Source organism: Dendrobates tinctorius, unplaced genomic scaffold (assembly GCF_039654945.1).
Source record: "Dendrobates tinctorius isolate UK_male_01 unplaced genomic scaffold, ASM3965494v1 ptg000066l, whole genome shotgun sequence".
NCBI lineage: Eukaryota > Metazoa > Chordata > Amphibia > Anura > Dendrobatidae > Dendrobates > Dendrobates tinctorius.
The window spans coordinates 2697899-2713572 of NW_027361734.1; the positions used below are offsets into that span (position 1 = coordinate 2697899).

The window sequence follows — 15674 nt, forward strand, 5'->3', positions numbered from 1 at the left end:
TTGATGGAATGGTCTGCGGGTGTCATGTCGTGTTTGCAGAGCCCCTGATGTACCTAAACAGTGGAAACCCCCCACAAGTGACCCCATTTTGGAAACTAGACCCCCCAAGGAACTTATCTAGATGTGTGGTGAACACTTTGAACCCCCAAGTGTTTCAGTAAAGTTTATAATGTAGAGGCGTGAAAATAAAAAAATCATTTTTTTTCCTCAAAAATGATCTTTTAGCCCCCAATTTTTATTTTCACAAGGGTAACAGGAGAAATTGGACCCTAAGAGTTGTTGTCCAATTCGTCCTGAGTACGCTGGTACCCCATATGTGGGAGAAAACTACTGTTTGGGCACACGGTGGGGCTCGGAAGGGAAGTAGTGACGTTCTGGAATGCAGACTTTGATGGAATGGTCTGCGGGCGTCATATTGCATTTACAGAGCCCTTGATGTACCTAAACAGTGGAAACCCCCAATTCTAATTCCACCCCTAACCCTAATCTCAGCCCTAACCATAACCCTAACCAAAAACCTAACACCAACACACCCATAACCTTAATCCCAGCCCTAGCCCTAACCCTAACCCTAGCCCTAACCCTAACCTGTGTACCTGCTTTTTTTTTTCTTTACTTTTTTTTATTTTTGTGACAAGATTGCTGCCCTGCGATCTGACTCATAGTAACGCCACTTCTCCTCTGATCTCACACTGACAGATGATCAGAGGTGAAGCAGCGTTACTATGTGACAAGATCGCTGCCTGGCACATAATAACGCGACTTCTCCTCTGATTTCACAATGACAGATGATCAGAGGAGAAGCAGCGTTACTGTGTGACAAGATCGCTGCCTGGCACAGCTGTGCCAGGCAGCGATCTAGTCACACAGTAACGCTGCTTCACCTCTGATCATCTGTCAGTGTTAGATCAGAGGAGAAGCCGTGTTACAATGAGTGAGATCGCCGGGAAACAAGCAGCTTTCCCAGCGATCGCTGCCATTGGCTGCTGTGACGCTGACGTCATCAGGACCTGAACCAATCAGGTCTCGATGACGTCGGGGGTCCCAGCATGCATTGTGCACTGGGATCCCCGCATTGTAAGGTATGTGGGGGTCCCGGGGGGGGGGGCACAAAACCGCCGACAGTAGATAAATGTCGGCCCTGCACAAAGCCCAGCAAGCGCCAACGTTTATCTACTGTGGGCGGTCGGGAAGCGGTTAAAGGGGTTTTCCCACAAAGAAATTTAATTTTGAAGTTGATTTTAATCAATAGATCTTTGAATAATAATAAGTTCCACATTTGGATGCGTTTAAATAAAATGTTCCTGTGCTGAGATAATCTTATAAATGTGCACCTGCTGTGTACTGTGTAATGGCCATGTCTGACCGTGCAGGAACATGGTTGGATCATATCATGATCTATTGACTAAAATGAACTTTGTTAGTGGGAAAATCCCTTTAAGGGCTTAGTAACTTTTATCAAAGCGCTTCCATGTGACACCACCTTTCTGACAGCTCAGACATTCTTTATGCTTTTTGATTACAAGTGCTGTTATTATAAAGTGGAAAATTCTTGCAAGCATCACCGGCTCAGCCACGAAGCAGTAGGACACACCGGCTCACCGAAAAAAGGCAGAGTGTTACTAGACTACGATTGACAAAAGGCGCTACAGGAACGGACTAGCAATTAACTTTGGCAACCATTGATGCACCTTTACATACCTGTAACAGTGGCCGCTGAACACCCAAAATTTTCATAGTGTCAGCGCTAGCCAAAAGCTTCAAAGGATCTGACACCTTGGTGACTCCTTCAATTTCTTTGTTGATCTCTGCCAGCACTTGATTTAGGAAGATGTTCTTGATGTACATAGTAAGAAACTCTCGTAAGGGACATTGTTTTGTTGGTCCAAAACCAATGGCATGCTCAATCTCTTGAATAAACCTGAAAGGATAAAGCAAAAGGAAAAATGGATCATTACAACTAATATATTGCGCATACACTAAAGGGAAACTGTCAGCAGGATTGTGCACAGTAACCTACAGACAGTGTCAGGCCGGCACCATTATACTGATTACAATGATACCTGGTTGATGAAATCCGTCTTGTGGTTATTTAATCTTTATTTTCAGTTTTGTGTTAATGATATGCTCGTGCTGCGGGGTGGCCTGTGGGGGGTCTTCATGTGGTGATCTGATTAGGTATTCATAATGCAGACTGCTGACAGGTCACAGATCCCTCAGTGGCCTGCCCCCTAGTTTACATAATGAATACAATCACATACTAAAGTAAAGAAAAAAAAACCTTCTGCAGGCAGGTGCCGGCCGTGACACCTGCATCTGATAAGACGCTACTGCGCAAAGGAGAGCCAGGCTGAAGTTTACAAAGACCATAAGGATTGGACCATAGAGGACTGGAGTAAGGTAATCTTCTCTGATCAGTCAAATTTTCAGCTTTGCCCAACACCTGGTCGTCTAATGGTTATAAGGAGACCTGGAAAGGCGTACAAGTCCCAGTGTCTTGCACCCACTATGAAATTTGGTGGAGGATCGGTGACGATCTGGGGATGCTTCAGCGAGGCTGGAATTGGGCAGGTTACTCTTTGCGAAGGACATATGAATCAAGCCACTTACAAGGTTATCCTGGAAAATGTGTGGATGAATGACCACCACATCAAATCCCTGTCATGGCCAGCCCAATCTCCAGACCTGAACCCCATTGAAAACCTCTGGAATGTAATCAAGAGGAAGATGGATAGTCAAAAGCCATCAAAGAAAGAAGAACTGCTTACATTTTTGTACCAGGAGTGGCATAAGGTCACCCAAAAGCAGTGTGAAAGACTGGTGGAAAGCATGCCAAGACGCATGAAAGCTGTGATTAAAAATCATGGTTATTCGACAAAACATTGATTTCTGAACTCTTCCTGAGTTAAAACATTAGTATTGTGGTTTCTAAACGATTATGAACTTGTTTTCTTAGCATTATTTGAGATCTGCATTTTTTTGTTATTTTGTCCATTTCTAATTTTCTGAAAATAAATACAAAACTTAGTGCTTGTAAATTCTAAGACATGTCAGTAGTTTATAGAATAAAAGAGCAATTTACATTTTACTCAAAAAAATACCTATAAAGAGAAAAATCAGACAAATTGAAAATTTTGCAGTGGTCTCTTATTTTTTGCCAGAGCTGTATATATCAAAGACTTAGGCTATGTGCACACGCTGCAGATTCACCTGCGGGTTTTTTCCCATGGAAACACAGGTAAAGTGACCTGCGGTTTCACACCTCTACTATGTTAAAGGTGTGAAACTGCAGCGGAATCCGCAGAAACAATTGACATGCTGCGGAAATAAAACTGCAGCAAAACCGCGCGGAAAAAACCGCAGTGTCAGCACAGCGGTTTTGAAAACCCATAGGGTTACATGGTACTGTACCATGTCTGCGGAACTAAGAGTAGACACAACCATAGATAACTAACAAATTGAAGTTGCACTTTGTAGCCCTATAGCATGCAAACATTAAATATGAAATTGTATTTGCATTCCTGCTCTAGAAAATAGGTTAAAATGAAGATTCTTAGTGCATAAATTGGACAATTCATGTCTGCCAAGCATCCAACAACAATATACAGTAAGCTCCTGCAGTAATACGTGGATTTTGTCCACGTAGTATATACTATTCTGCTTGAGGTGAAATTTGAACGGTATATCCAGTATTTCATATGAAGTATAATTTAGGAATAACTAAATCTAATCACTTAAAATACCTCAAACCTAACTCCTAATCATTTCCAGTCTTCATGTAACAGTGATAGATGTGTTTATATCCCTGGCGTACTGCATATGTATAAATGCACCTGTACCTGGTGTCCCCAGAAACTGATCCTGGCAGCTGCGGCTCGAATATGCCTTTCATAAATTTTAGATATGCAAATGACGGAGTCCTTTTTCAGAAACTTAATATCCTTTTAACATTAAACTTCCATACTAATCCGAAGAGTTGGGTCGGCCATGAAGAAGATATACTGTATATTTTTTGAGGTGAAGTGTTTTGAGAATGCAGAAAGTTTAGCTTCTTACAATAGCCACGTGACGAATCATGACCAGGAATATAGTAAGGGATTTTGGCGGCTTCTGTTTCCCCATGTAGCTGAAACTGCTGTGGCATAAAAAAAAAAAGGAACAGACAAACTTGACTCAAAAGTATGCTAAATGTAGTGCCATCCTCCAAAAACTGCTCTGCACATTGAGTAAAGGGAGTTAATAATGTGCTAAGGCACGCAATGGGTTAAAATGATAAAATGGCCATCAATTAAATGCTCTGCTAACCAAGCACAGCTGCTCTGGTGTTCCCAGTCTTTCAGCAGTGACAACATCACACACATCTTTGGACAACCACTGCAGTCAATCATTGGCCTCAGCAGTAATGCTTTTATGTCCATCACAAAACCGCTAAGGTAGGGGCTATGGTGGTCATGTAACAAATAACCATGATGTCATTACTGCTGGATTGGGAGTTGAATAGGTAAGACATTTTATTATTTTAATACATATTACCTACTTTTTAAAACCTTAACAACCCATTTGATCACCAAACTAATAAGATCACATGGTAGTAAAAGTCAGGTTCAAACAAACCTCTTTGTCCACAAATGGTTACTCCATGGTTTAGAAAATGAACTTTGAATCTTCATGTAATTGAGCCTTCACATGCATCAAGTGCATCGCTCCTCGACATTATTTCCCCTTGGCATGATTTACCTCTATCCAGAGGCACTGAACATACATCAAATAAGCCCATGGGGGTGGAGGGATCTCTGCACCACTGGCGCATTTGCTGCCTCATTAATGTAAAGAATCAAAGTGGATTTCGGCAGAAATTAAACATCTATTTGCGACCAGGAAGGCAAGTTTTAAGTTGCATTTTACGACCATATCCAGCAATGTAATTATAGTGAACCTAAGGCTGTGTTCCCACAATTAGAGATGAGTGAACCCCAATTTAAAGTTCAGGGTTCGTACCGAACACTTAGGCTAAGCTCACACTGGGCGTTTTTGCTGCTTTTTTATGCATTTTCAGCTGGGTTTTAGAGTACCAGCAAAACCTGGGAGATTTCAGAAATCTCTTGCACGCAGGGCTGTGGAGTCGGAGTCGTGGAGTCGGAGCTCATTTTGGTGGAGTTGGCATAAAATGGTCCGACTCCTAAAATATATAATAAATTGGGTACAGTAGTTAAATGCAGAATGTGCTGAATATTTTTTCATAGGAATTTGGGAAAGTTATGAAATGTCCTATAAATGACTGTTGTATTCCTGATCTAAGGCTACATTCACACACAGTGTTATTCCTGCATTTTTTTGAGGATACGTTTTTCAGCTGCAAAAGCAGATCAGCTTTTTAAAAAACCGCATCACCTGAAAGGTTTTTGAGCTCATAGATAATGTTTTCAATAGTAAAAGCAGATTAGAAATCTGCTCTATCTATACATCCATTTATCCATATCTGTCTATCCATATCTTATCTGTACCAAAAAGAATGAAAGCCGGGTAGCACACAGACTAACCATTTTTTTTTTTTTTTTTAGCACCAGTCAGGTACACCTCATAGCTGCCCAAAAGGACGCCCAGGACAGGCATTGCTCGTCTTCAGTAACACATCATCATCAATTGATAGTTGGAATAATAAGACTGCATTCACATCTTAAGGTGCAGGCTTTATTTTCAAGTGTAGGGGTGTGCAGTATAAGGTTCTGCAGCAGCTGAGGTGTTCAGTATGAGATTCTGCGGAATAGTATGAGGTTCTGCCCCCCCCACTAGTTTTGATCCTGGCTACAACCGTTTCTTATAGATATGACGAACCCTCAGGAAACCCTAAATGAAGGTCAATGGGCATAGGTGGCTGAATTGAAGGAATTACTTAATCACCTATTTACCGTTACTAAAAAATTACAAGCTGAGGATTTAACTCCTGGCATTTTCATAAGGGAGTGGTAGAACTTGCTATTTTGACTGTCCCAAAGAGGAGATTTAATCGCAGATGGCATTTCTGCTTCAATGAAACGGAGAGAGACACTGCTATTGGAAAATAAAATTTTTCTGGCAGCTGTTTATGTGGACCCAAGTCATCGTATATTGCTTGATGATCAACAGCTTACTAAAGGAAAAGAAGCTCTGACTGAGGTAGAAGTTAGGATGAGTGGCCTACAGGAGGACTGCCAGGCGCAAGAGGACTTGGGTCCTGACAGTGCTACTGCTGCCATATCTTCATCCTCATCAGATGAGGAGTTTGACTTTGACAAGTGTTTGGATGATATGGAGCAGGCAAAGCATTGCTGCAAGGAAAAAGATTTCACTCTGTCTCCTATAGCAAGCAGATTGACCATATTTCAGCAAAATGTTTCACTTGCTCTCAAAGAAAAAGAAAAATTCAACCGTTCATCAAAACTGACTGTGCATGAGGCAATTCCTTTATACTTGGAAATTGCATGTGGTTACGGCTTTGCCTCCAACCCAAGTTAGTGTAGAGAGGTTGTTCTCTGGCCTTAAAATTATTAGGTCAGATTTTAGGTCATCTATGAAGAAGGATCTGATGGAGGCAATTCTATTTCTTAGAACAAATTCAAAGACTGCACAAATGTTATTTAGTATGTTTCTGTTGAAAACTGTTTTTTGCCACTTACATAGTTTATTACATAGTGTTATATATATATATACACACACACTATATATATATATATATATATATATATATATATATATATATACACACCGTATTTTTCGCTTTATAAGACGCACCTGATTATAAGACGCACCTAGGTTTTAGAGGAGGAAAATAAGAAAAAAAATATTTTGAGTCACATAATGTGCAAAAACCTTTAATTAAATAACAAAATATTATTTTAACATAGTAGACTCAACAGCAGTCAACAGCAGCATTGTGGGTAACATGTAAGAACAGTCCCATGGTACTGTAAGTAACAGCAAAAACCATGTTCTGGCAATTGGGGAGAAACGTTAATTGTCAGACAGCACAATCTTCTAGTCAGAGAATCCCAGGAATTCCTCATCACTGCTGTCAGAGTCTAGGAAGCTCAGGTCCTCACAATCATTGGTTTCACTTTCTTCACTGTCCTCATATAGCGCACCATCTTCGGTGCCATCTAAGGCATTGCTAATCCCACATTTTTTGAATGAACGTATAACCGTTTCATCCTTCACTGATTGCCATGATGTTTTCACCCACTCACAAACTTGAGTGATAGTGGGCCTCTTCATGCGTCCAGTTGGTGTCAGGTCATGATTGCCAGCAGCCATCCATTTATTCCACTCTTCTCGCATGTAGACTTTAAACGGCTTGTTTATAGAAACATTGAGAGGTTGCAGCTGGCTGGTAAGCCCCCCTGAAATTACCGCGAGATGGGTCTTCACTTCTTTAAACACTTTTTTTGTGTTTTCACTAATATGTGCTCTGAACTGGTCTAGCACTAACAGGGATGTTTTTTTCAGAAGCCCTCCAGGACGTTTCGACCACACTTTGTCAACCCACAATCTCATTCCGTTCTCGTCCATCCATCCTTTCTCGTGAACGTGCACAACAACTCCTCGTGGGATAGCTTCTTTGGGCATGTTCTTTCTTTTAAAGATTAACATTGGTGGCAGTTTCGTGCCATCGGCACAGCAGGACAACACAACTGTGTAGTGGCTTTTTTCGTGTCCTGCAGTTTTTACCGTGATGGTTTTGGCACCCTTTGCATCAACAGTCCTGTTGGATGGCACGTCAAAGGTTAGAGGGACTTCATCCATATTCCCAATCTGGCCTAATTCATAACCATTTTTCTTTCTGCTGTCAATTACAAACTTGTGGAATGACAGAATCTTGGCTTCATATTCTTGTGGCATTTTTTGGGCAATTCTAGTTTTGGTGCGCATAGCAAGGCCACATCTCTTCATGAATCTGAAACACCATGCTGGTGATCCAGTGAAGTCATTGATGCCTTTCTCAGCAGCAATCCGCTTGGCTTCGAATAGGATCATTTTTGTTGAGACCGAAAGGCCATTATTTCTGTGGCGTATGATCCACGTCTAACTCTGGCCACTTTGCACCACGCCTACGTAGACCAGATCTGCTTTTTCCTGCTTTTTGCAGCTCATCCTCCTGCTTCCTCCACTCTCTTATCATTTTTTCAGTTGGAGGCGGTCCAAAATGTCTCTCCGCTGCTCTGTTCCCATGCTCTTTAGCGTATTTTACAACCTCCAGTTTAAAGGGAATTTTGTATGCAAGCCTTTTCTGCTTTGACATGCTTGAAATATGCAGCAGCCAACTGTACGGTATTTTTTTGCAACAAAATACAGTATTGAAACAACTGTCAGCTCTGTCATTCATAGTTATGGGGCAACTGAGAGCATGAATGAATACGGTACTCTTGCTGTAGAAAAGACATGGGCCGCACATCCAAAAATACGGTAACAAGTTGATCTAGTGGTGTTAAGCAAAATGTACTGTATTCATCTGAACAAGAAGTTTTTAGTTTACGGTAACATTATGATCAGACATATAAAGCCTACTGCCAAGTGACGGTGAATGTGTCCATAGCTTTAAATACTGTAACCATAAAGCTGTGGAGTAATGTGCCGACCACCACAACGACAACGAGCAGATGGGTACCTGGTGCCCTACAGTACCCATGCTGCAAGGCAAGGGGTTCCGCCTATTTTTGCTCACTAAGGCCGGATCACACATGCGAGTTAAACGGCCGAGTCTCGCATGGTAATACCCGGCGCTGGCGCGGGGACTCAAGAGCAGGGCGTGCGGCTGCATAGCAATACATGGAGCTGCACGTCCCACTCCTGAGTCCCGGCGGCAGCGCCGGGTATTACCATGCGAGACTCGGCCGTTTAACTCGCATGTGTGATCCCAGCCTAAGAAGTTCGCCGTCATGTGCTAGCGGCTTCATACAGTCTAATCAGAATGTTAAACTAAGAACCTCATGTTTAGTTTCATTTTGCCTAGTGTCATTAGATCAACTTAAGATTTTAGATGTGTGGCCCATGTCTTTTTCTACACCTATGATGAATGAAAAACATTGTTATGGGAGATGTGTTGGGACGCACTGTTATGAGAGATCTGTGGTGATGCACTCCTATGAGGGATCTGTGAGGCACTGTTATGGGAGATCTGTGGAGACACACTGTTATGGGAGATCTGTGGTGACGCACTGTTATGGGGATCTGTGGATGACGCACTGTTATGGGGGATCTGTGGTGACGCACTGTTATGGGGATCTGTGGATGACGCACTATTATGGGAGATCTGTGGAGACACTGTTATGGGAGATCTGTGGTGACGCACTGTTATGGGAGATGTGTGGAGACACAGTTATGGGGTATCTGTGGTGACGCACTGTTATGGGGATCTGTGGATGACGCACTGTTATGGGAGATCTGTGGAGACACTGTTATGGGAGATCTGTGGTGACGCACTGTTATGGGAGATGTGTGGAGACATACTGTTATGGGGTATCTGTGGTGACGCACTGTTATGGGGATCTGTGGATAACGCACTGTTATGGGAGATCTGTGGTGACGCACTGTTATGGGAGATGTGTGGAGACACACTGTTATGGGGGTATCTGTGGATGACGCACTTTTATGGGAGATCTGTGGAGACACACTGTTATGGGGGATCTGTGGTGACACACTGTTATGGGAGATGTGTGGAGACACACTGTTATGGGGTATCTGTGGATGACGCACTGTTATGGGGTATCTGTGGATGACGCACTGTTATGGGGATCAGTGGATGACGCACTGTTATGGGGATCAGTGGATGATGCACTGTTATGGGGATCTGTGGTGACGCATTGTTATGGGGATCTGTGGATGACGCACTGTTATGGGGATCTGTGACGCACTGTTATGGGAGATCTGTGGAGACACACTGTTATGGGGATACTTGGTGACACACTGTTATGGGGATCTGTGGATGACGTACTGTTATGGGGATCTGTGGTGACGCCCTGGTTTGGGGATCTGTGGATGACGTACTGTTATGGGGATCTGTGGATGACGCACTGTTATGGGGATCTGTGAATCACAGTACAATGTGTGTAGTAGTGACTACCACCCCCCCTCATCATTAGGAATACACCCATGTACTGTATACATGGGTGTATTCTGAAAGATGAGGAAGGTGGTAGTCACAGTTGCAATAAACACTTTGGGCACTATCCCTAATATGGCTACAACCCCCATCATCCATCAGAATACACCCATTGATACGGTTTGAAGGATGATGGGGGTTGTGTTTCCCTTCAATGTGTCCACTGCCTCACCTCTCCCAAGGATCTCAGAATAATGTGAGGTAAAATGAAAGTGCTACACTATACATTTTGCAGGGATAGATACCTGATTGGTGGAGGCAGCCCAGCAACAGATCCCTCCACCAATCAATATCCATCCCTGCAAACGAGGAGGAGGAGAAACATGCTTCTCTCCCTCCTCTGCCTTAGGTATCTGTGTGCAGCGGAGCCTCCTGATCCTTCTGCCAGCTTTTAGCCACAGCACATGCGCAGATCGAGTTCAGTGACCGAGCTCCATCTGCGCATGTGCCGGGTCGGCGGCCATTTTCTTGTAGTCCTGCAGACACAGGCTGTGATACCGGTATTCCATCGGAAACCGGAAACTCACAGCCTGTTCCCGGAACTGTCATGGCGCCGACCAGCACTATCCCGCCCGCATAACCGCCGGTTAACCCGCAGCGATACCCCCAGCTCCTGGCCTGCTGCATTGCCCACCCGGAGACCCTGAAATGTACCATGTAGCCGCCGCGGCCATCGCTAACGCCGCCATCGCTACCGCTGCCGCCACTGCCACCGCAAAAGTAAGTTTTTCCCCCCGATTTTTTCACTATACGATTGTAAGACGCACCCCCATTTCCCCCACAATTTGGGGGAAACAAAAGTGCGTCTTACAATCCGAAAAATACGGTATATATATATAATCGATATTACATAGTGTATTACATATTTACAATGTATTATAGTTTTTTGTGTTCTAAAGTTGTATTCCAATAAATATATATTATGTTCTATCTAAATGTCTTGATTATTGTATCATAAAAATGATTAAATGTCTGATGTTCACATTGTACTACAATAAATTTTTCACTTAAATATAAGCAATATATGTTGGAGTCGAAGTCGTGGAGTCGGTGGAAGGGAAATTGAGGAGTCGGAGTCGCAGATTTGGCTTACCGACTCCACAGCCCTACAAGTTGCACACACATTGCTTTTTTATTGTCATCAGTATTTTGTGCTTCGCATGGTTTTTGGACATAGAGCATCTCACTTCTCTTAAGAGGTTTTCACACATTGACATGAATGGGTGGTGAAAAAATGGTGCAAAAATGCAGGTATCTTTTTTTGCAGCGGTTTTGCTGCAGAAAAGTCAAGGACAGCAGGATGTGACCTCACAGTCAGCTTGGCTACATTTAGATGGCAGGCTGCATGATAGAACAATACAGCCTGCCTTCCAGCAGATACACGGAGCAGCGTCTGCCATCGCTGCTCAGTGTCTCGCGGTGAACTCCTATAACCTGTCAGGAAAGTTCACCGCAAGACACTGCTCAGTGTCTCTGCTGGATGGCAGGCTGAATGGTCGCATCATGCAGCCATGTAATCCACACATGACGTTATCAATAAAGCTTTTCTAAAGACAAATTACCAAAGTATCCAAAACAAAGAAGCTTTATTTAAATCACAACATACCAACAAGTGTCAAAAACTACAGCATCAAAAACGAGATAAAAATGCATGTAAAAAAACGCCTTCAAAAATTCAATGAAAAACCGCAAGTAACCTAATAGGTGCACAAAAGATGCAGAAATTCTGTAGTATCAAAAACTCACTAAGTACTCAACATATCTACTGAGGAGCAAGTGCTAACTGATTCACTTTGGCGTGCTCGAATATTATGTTTCAATCCCCGCGGCTGCATGTCTCGTGGCTGCTCACCTACCACTACACATACAGGAATTGCCTAACAAACAGTCAAACGCTTTGACTTGAACATATTTTTCGAGCACACCGAAGACACTTGGTTAGCACCCGATCATGCTCAGATAACACCTTATTCGAGCACGTCCGCTCATCACTAAACACAGCCGAAAGGTCCTGACCGGTTCCATTTCAAACAGAGAGTTAAAAAAGCACATAAAATCACATATCAGAGCTACTGGTCATTACAAAAGAGTGGGAAAACTGGCATATGTAATGATAATAAATCATGTCGCAGTACCCAGGGTTCTATATGGAAGTTCTGAAACTAATGGAGGCTTTGAGTTATTTCATTTTTTCAATAATCCGTTATGTTTGTAAAATCATCACCAGCAATGTATAAGAACCGTTGACCAGGTGACATATGATTATTGTATACATTTCTAGGTGGTTGTGAGATAGCTGGGAGGTGGTTTTCTGAGTATTTAGGATGAATTATACGTTTGATGCTTGTTGCCGCATGCTGGGTTGCGGCTGTTAATGGCTTTCCTCCAGTGAAATCCCTGCTGTTTGTGCATGAATGCAGAAATCCACAGCAGACACACAGCTTCTTGTCTTGCTACCACAGCACTCTGGTTTCTCAGCAGCTGCCTTTATTATCCCCATTTACAAGTTATATCTCCCGACGGTCTTTCCCTGCATTAAAGAGAAAAGGTTTCGAAACGCCACATACAGAATAAAGTCTGTGATGAGATGCTCTCGAATCCATTCCCGAAATGTCATTACAGACTTACAAAAATTGCTTTATTTTTTACAGGTTTTAATGTAGTAATATAGAAGAGGAAAAAAATAGCACAAGAGAAAGAAAAAAAGAGCAATAACAAAAACGTGAGTGTGGAAGACCCATCACTGACGTAGTCGGTGAATGGATCCCACTGTCACGTGTGGAATATGACATGTCAACATAAAGAGAATTGCTGGCCGTTTAGTAGGGGATTTTAAAATTCAGTGTAAGCCATCTGCTACCTGAAAATTTCCAGATAGAATGGCTAAACAGTGATGTATGTCTGAACTTCACATTGGTTGTATATGACAAGGAACCCGGTCAAGGCACAAAGATCAGGCATGATGTGAACACATCAACAAACGTCAATTGTGGCCAGTTTGCCACCAGACAAGAAGAGATTCCAAAGCAAAATAAGATTAAAATTATACAAAGTTTATTGAAAAATTTAAAGTTATTTTAGAAAGGATCCTAAAAATAGACATGGCTGAGGCCTCAAAAAACAAGGAGGAACCACTCAGCCTGGACTAGGCACAGCATAATAAGAGAAATCATTATATGATAATTGCTATATCAAAACACATGGGTAACCATGGTATAGAATACATAAATGCTGTCATTCAATAATATGTTGATACAAATCATGTAGTGCTTCTCAGTTATATGCAAAGAAATGCCATAAAGGAAAACCAAAATAATTCAAAAAAATATAAGCAGGTAGGCTCACAGCAGGAAAACAAATGAGCAAAAATATACCAATATATTGTGTCCTAAGCAGTGGCTATACTGGTCTATTCAATAGCCAAATCTGATGGATCAAGGGCTAATACATCAAGATATCCCAGTAAATGAGGTGATAAGATTCCTCTAAAAATATATATTACCTGGGTAAATGGGAGTACGCCAGTATAGATAAAGCTGGCCAAATTAAATGTGATTGGGATTTGTGATCACCCCGCCCCCGGAAGAAGCAAGTAGCGAAACGGTACCTGTTGGGCAGCTGCCTCTCTACTTTTCTGGGTTTGCATAATTAGAGGAGAGTGAAGCCAGCACTGATTAGCCGTAGGAATCGTGTAACATAATGACAAACCAGTCCTGGGATAGCCAGTATTGATGTCGCTGAGACAGCGCTGGCACCGGAGGCGAGTATAAGTGTTATATTACGGAGAGGAAACAAAGTGATTGAGAAAGGGTTGTCAAAACTTTAAATATTCTATAATATTTATAGAATGACACACTAGATTATACCTAGATTTATGGGGCAATTCATGTGGAAAGTTGAACCTGCACTTTAATGTACAACACAAGCTGCTACAAACATTCATTTAAATGTACCCCCATAAAGGTACGGGTGTAAACAATATTACCTTTTCTAAGATTTAAAGAGTTAGGCTACTTTCACACATTAGTTTTTCGCCGACAGGCGCAATCCAGCGTCGCCGGATCCAGCAAATGTTATGTAAAACCGGATGTAACGTATGCCAAATGGCGGGTCCTATTGACTGCGATCAACCTCAAGACTGAAACTGTGGACGAGGTGATCAAAGCTTGTGTGGTACTCCACAATTTTATTCTCTGCAAGGAACCCATTACCATTGAGGACACCTCTGAAGAAACCACCTTGCAAGATTACCAGAACATTACCACTAGAAGTTCTGTGACGGTTTCAGTAATGAGGGACAATTTTGCACAATACTTTATGTCACCTCAAGGAATTCTACACTGGCAGGATGACAGAGTGTGAAAAATTTCTGCCCTTTACCAAAGTTGTGTACCTTCTGTACCAACAGTATACCTTTGCCAACCAAACTTGGCTATGTTGTCGTGGTTAAACTATTTTTACCTTTTGGCCACAGGTGTGTACCTGGTTGTGTTTTATTCAAAGTATTTCACCTTTTAACAAAAGTTGTGTACATTATTAGTAAATCACCAACAAGATACACAACTTTTTATAAAAGGTGAAATACCGTATTTTTCGCTTTATAAGACGCTCCGGATTATAAGACGCACCACAATTTTTGAGGAGAAAAATAAGAAAAAAATATTTTTTAATAAAATGGTGGTGCCTCTTATAATCCTTGCATCTTATTGCTTACCAGGGTTGGTGGCTGCGGTGTAGCGGGGTCCCAGGCTCGCTGCTGGAGGAGGCAGGCGTGGAGTGATGCTGCAGGCCGCATTCAGGGATGAGGGGGGCTCCGATGTGTGCCGTTGCTGCTGCAGAGTCTTGTGCTGGTGTCAGGTTTCTCCACTTGTCCGGCGGTTGGAGGCCGGTGCTGCGGGTGCCTCCGGTGCGGCGTTGTGTGCCCATCGATGCCCGGGGCTCTGCCGACATTGTTCGACAGACCAGAGCCCCAGCATTTCCTCAGTTCCCTGTATACGTGCGCTGAAGTGCCGGTAAAAAAAAAAAAAATGGCCGCCGGCGCGTGCGCAGATGGGATCTCGGGACCCAGCTCTCGAGAGATGAGATTTCAAATCTCATCTCTCGAGAACTGGGTCCCGAGATCTCATCTGCGCACGCACGGCGGCCATTTTTTTGCAGGCACCACCGCGCGCACACAGGGAACCCAGGGAAAATGGCCGCCGGCGCGTGCGCAGATGGGATCTCGGGACCCAGCTCTCGAGAGATGAGATTTCAAATCTCATCTCTCGAGAACTGGGTCCCGAGATCTCATCTGCGCACGCGCCGGCGGCCATCTTTTTACCGGCACACAGGGAACCGAGGAAATGCCGGGGCTCTGGCCTGTCGCACAATGTTGGCAGAGCCCCGGGCATCGACGGGCACACAACGCGGCACCGGACACACCCGCAGCAGCGGCCAGCAACCGCCGGACGCCCCCGATCACAGCCTAGGTAAGGCATGTCCGCTTTGTAAGACGCACCCCTGTTTTCCCCCCAAATTTTGGGGAAAAAAAGTGCGTCTT

The 15674-nt window shown here is 43.2% G+C and overlaps 1 protein-coding gene across 1 annotated transcript in view; it reads right to left on the bottom strand.

Annotated features, from left to right (window-relative positions):
- Positions 1-15674, bottom strand: part of EXOC4 (exocyst complex component 4) — a 685438-nt gene that overhangs the window by 264900 nt on the left and 404864 nt on the right. The window contains exon 11 of the mRNA XM_073580982.1: positions 1702-1921. Coding sequence (XP_073437083.1) covers positions 1702-1921 — 220 coding nt within the window. The remainder of the gene's footprint in view (positions 1-1701; positions 1922-15674) is intronic.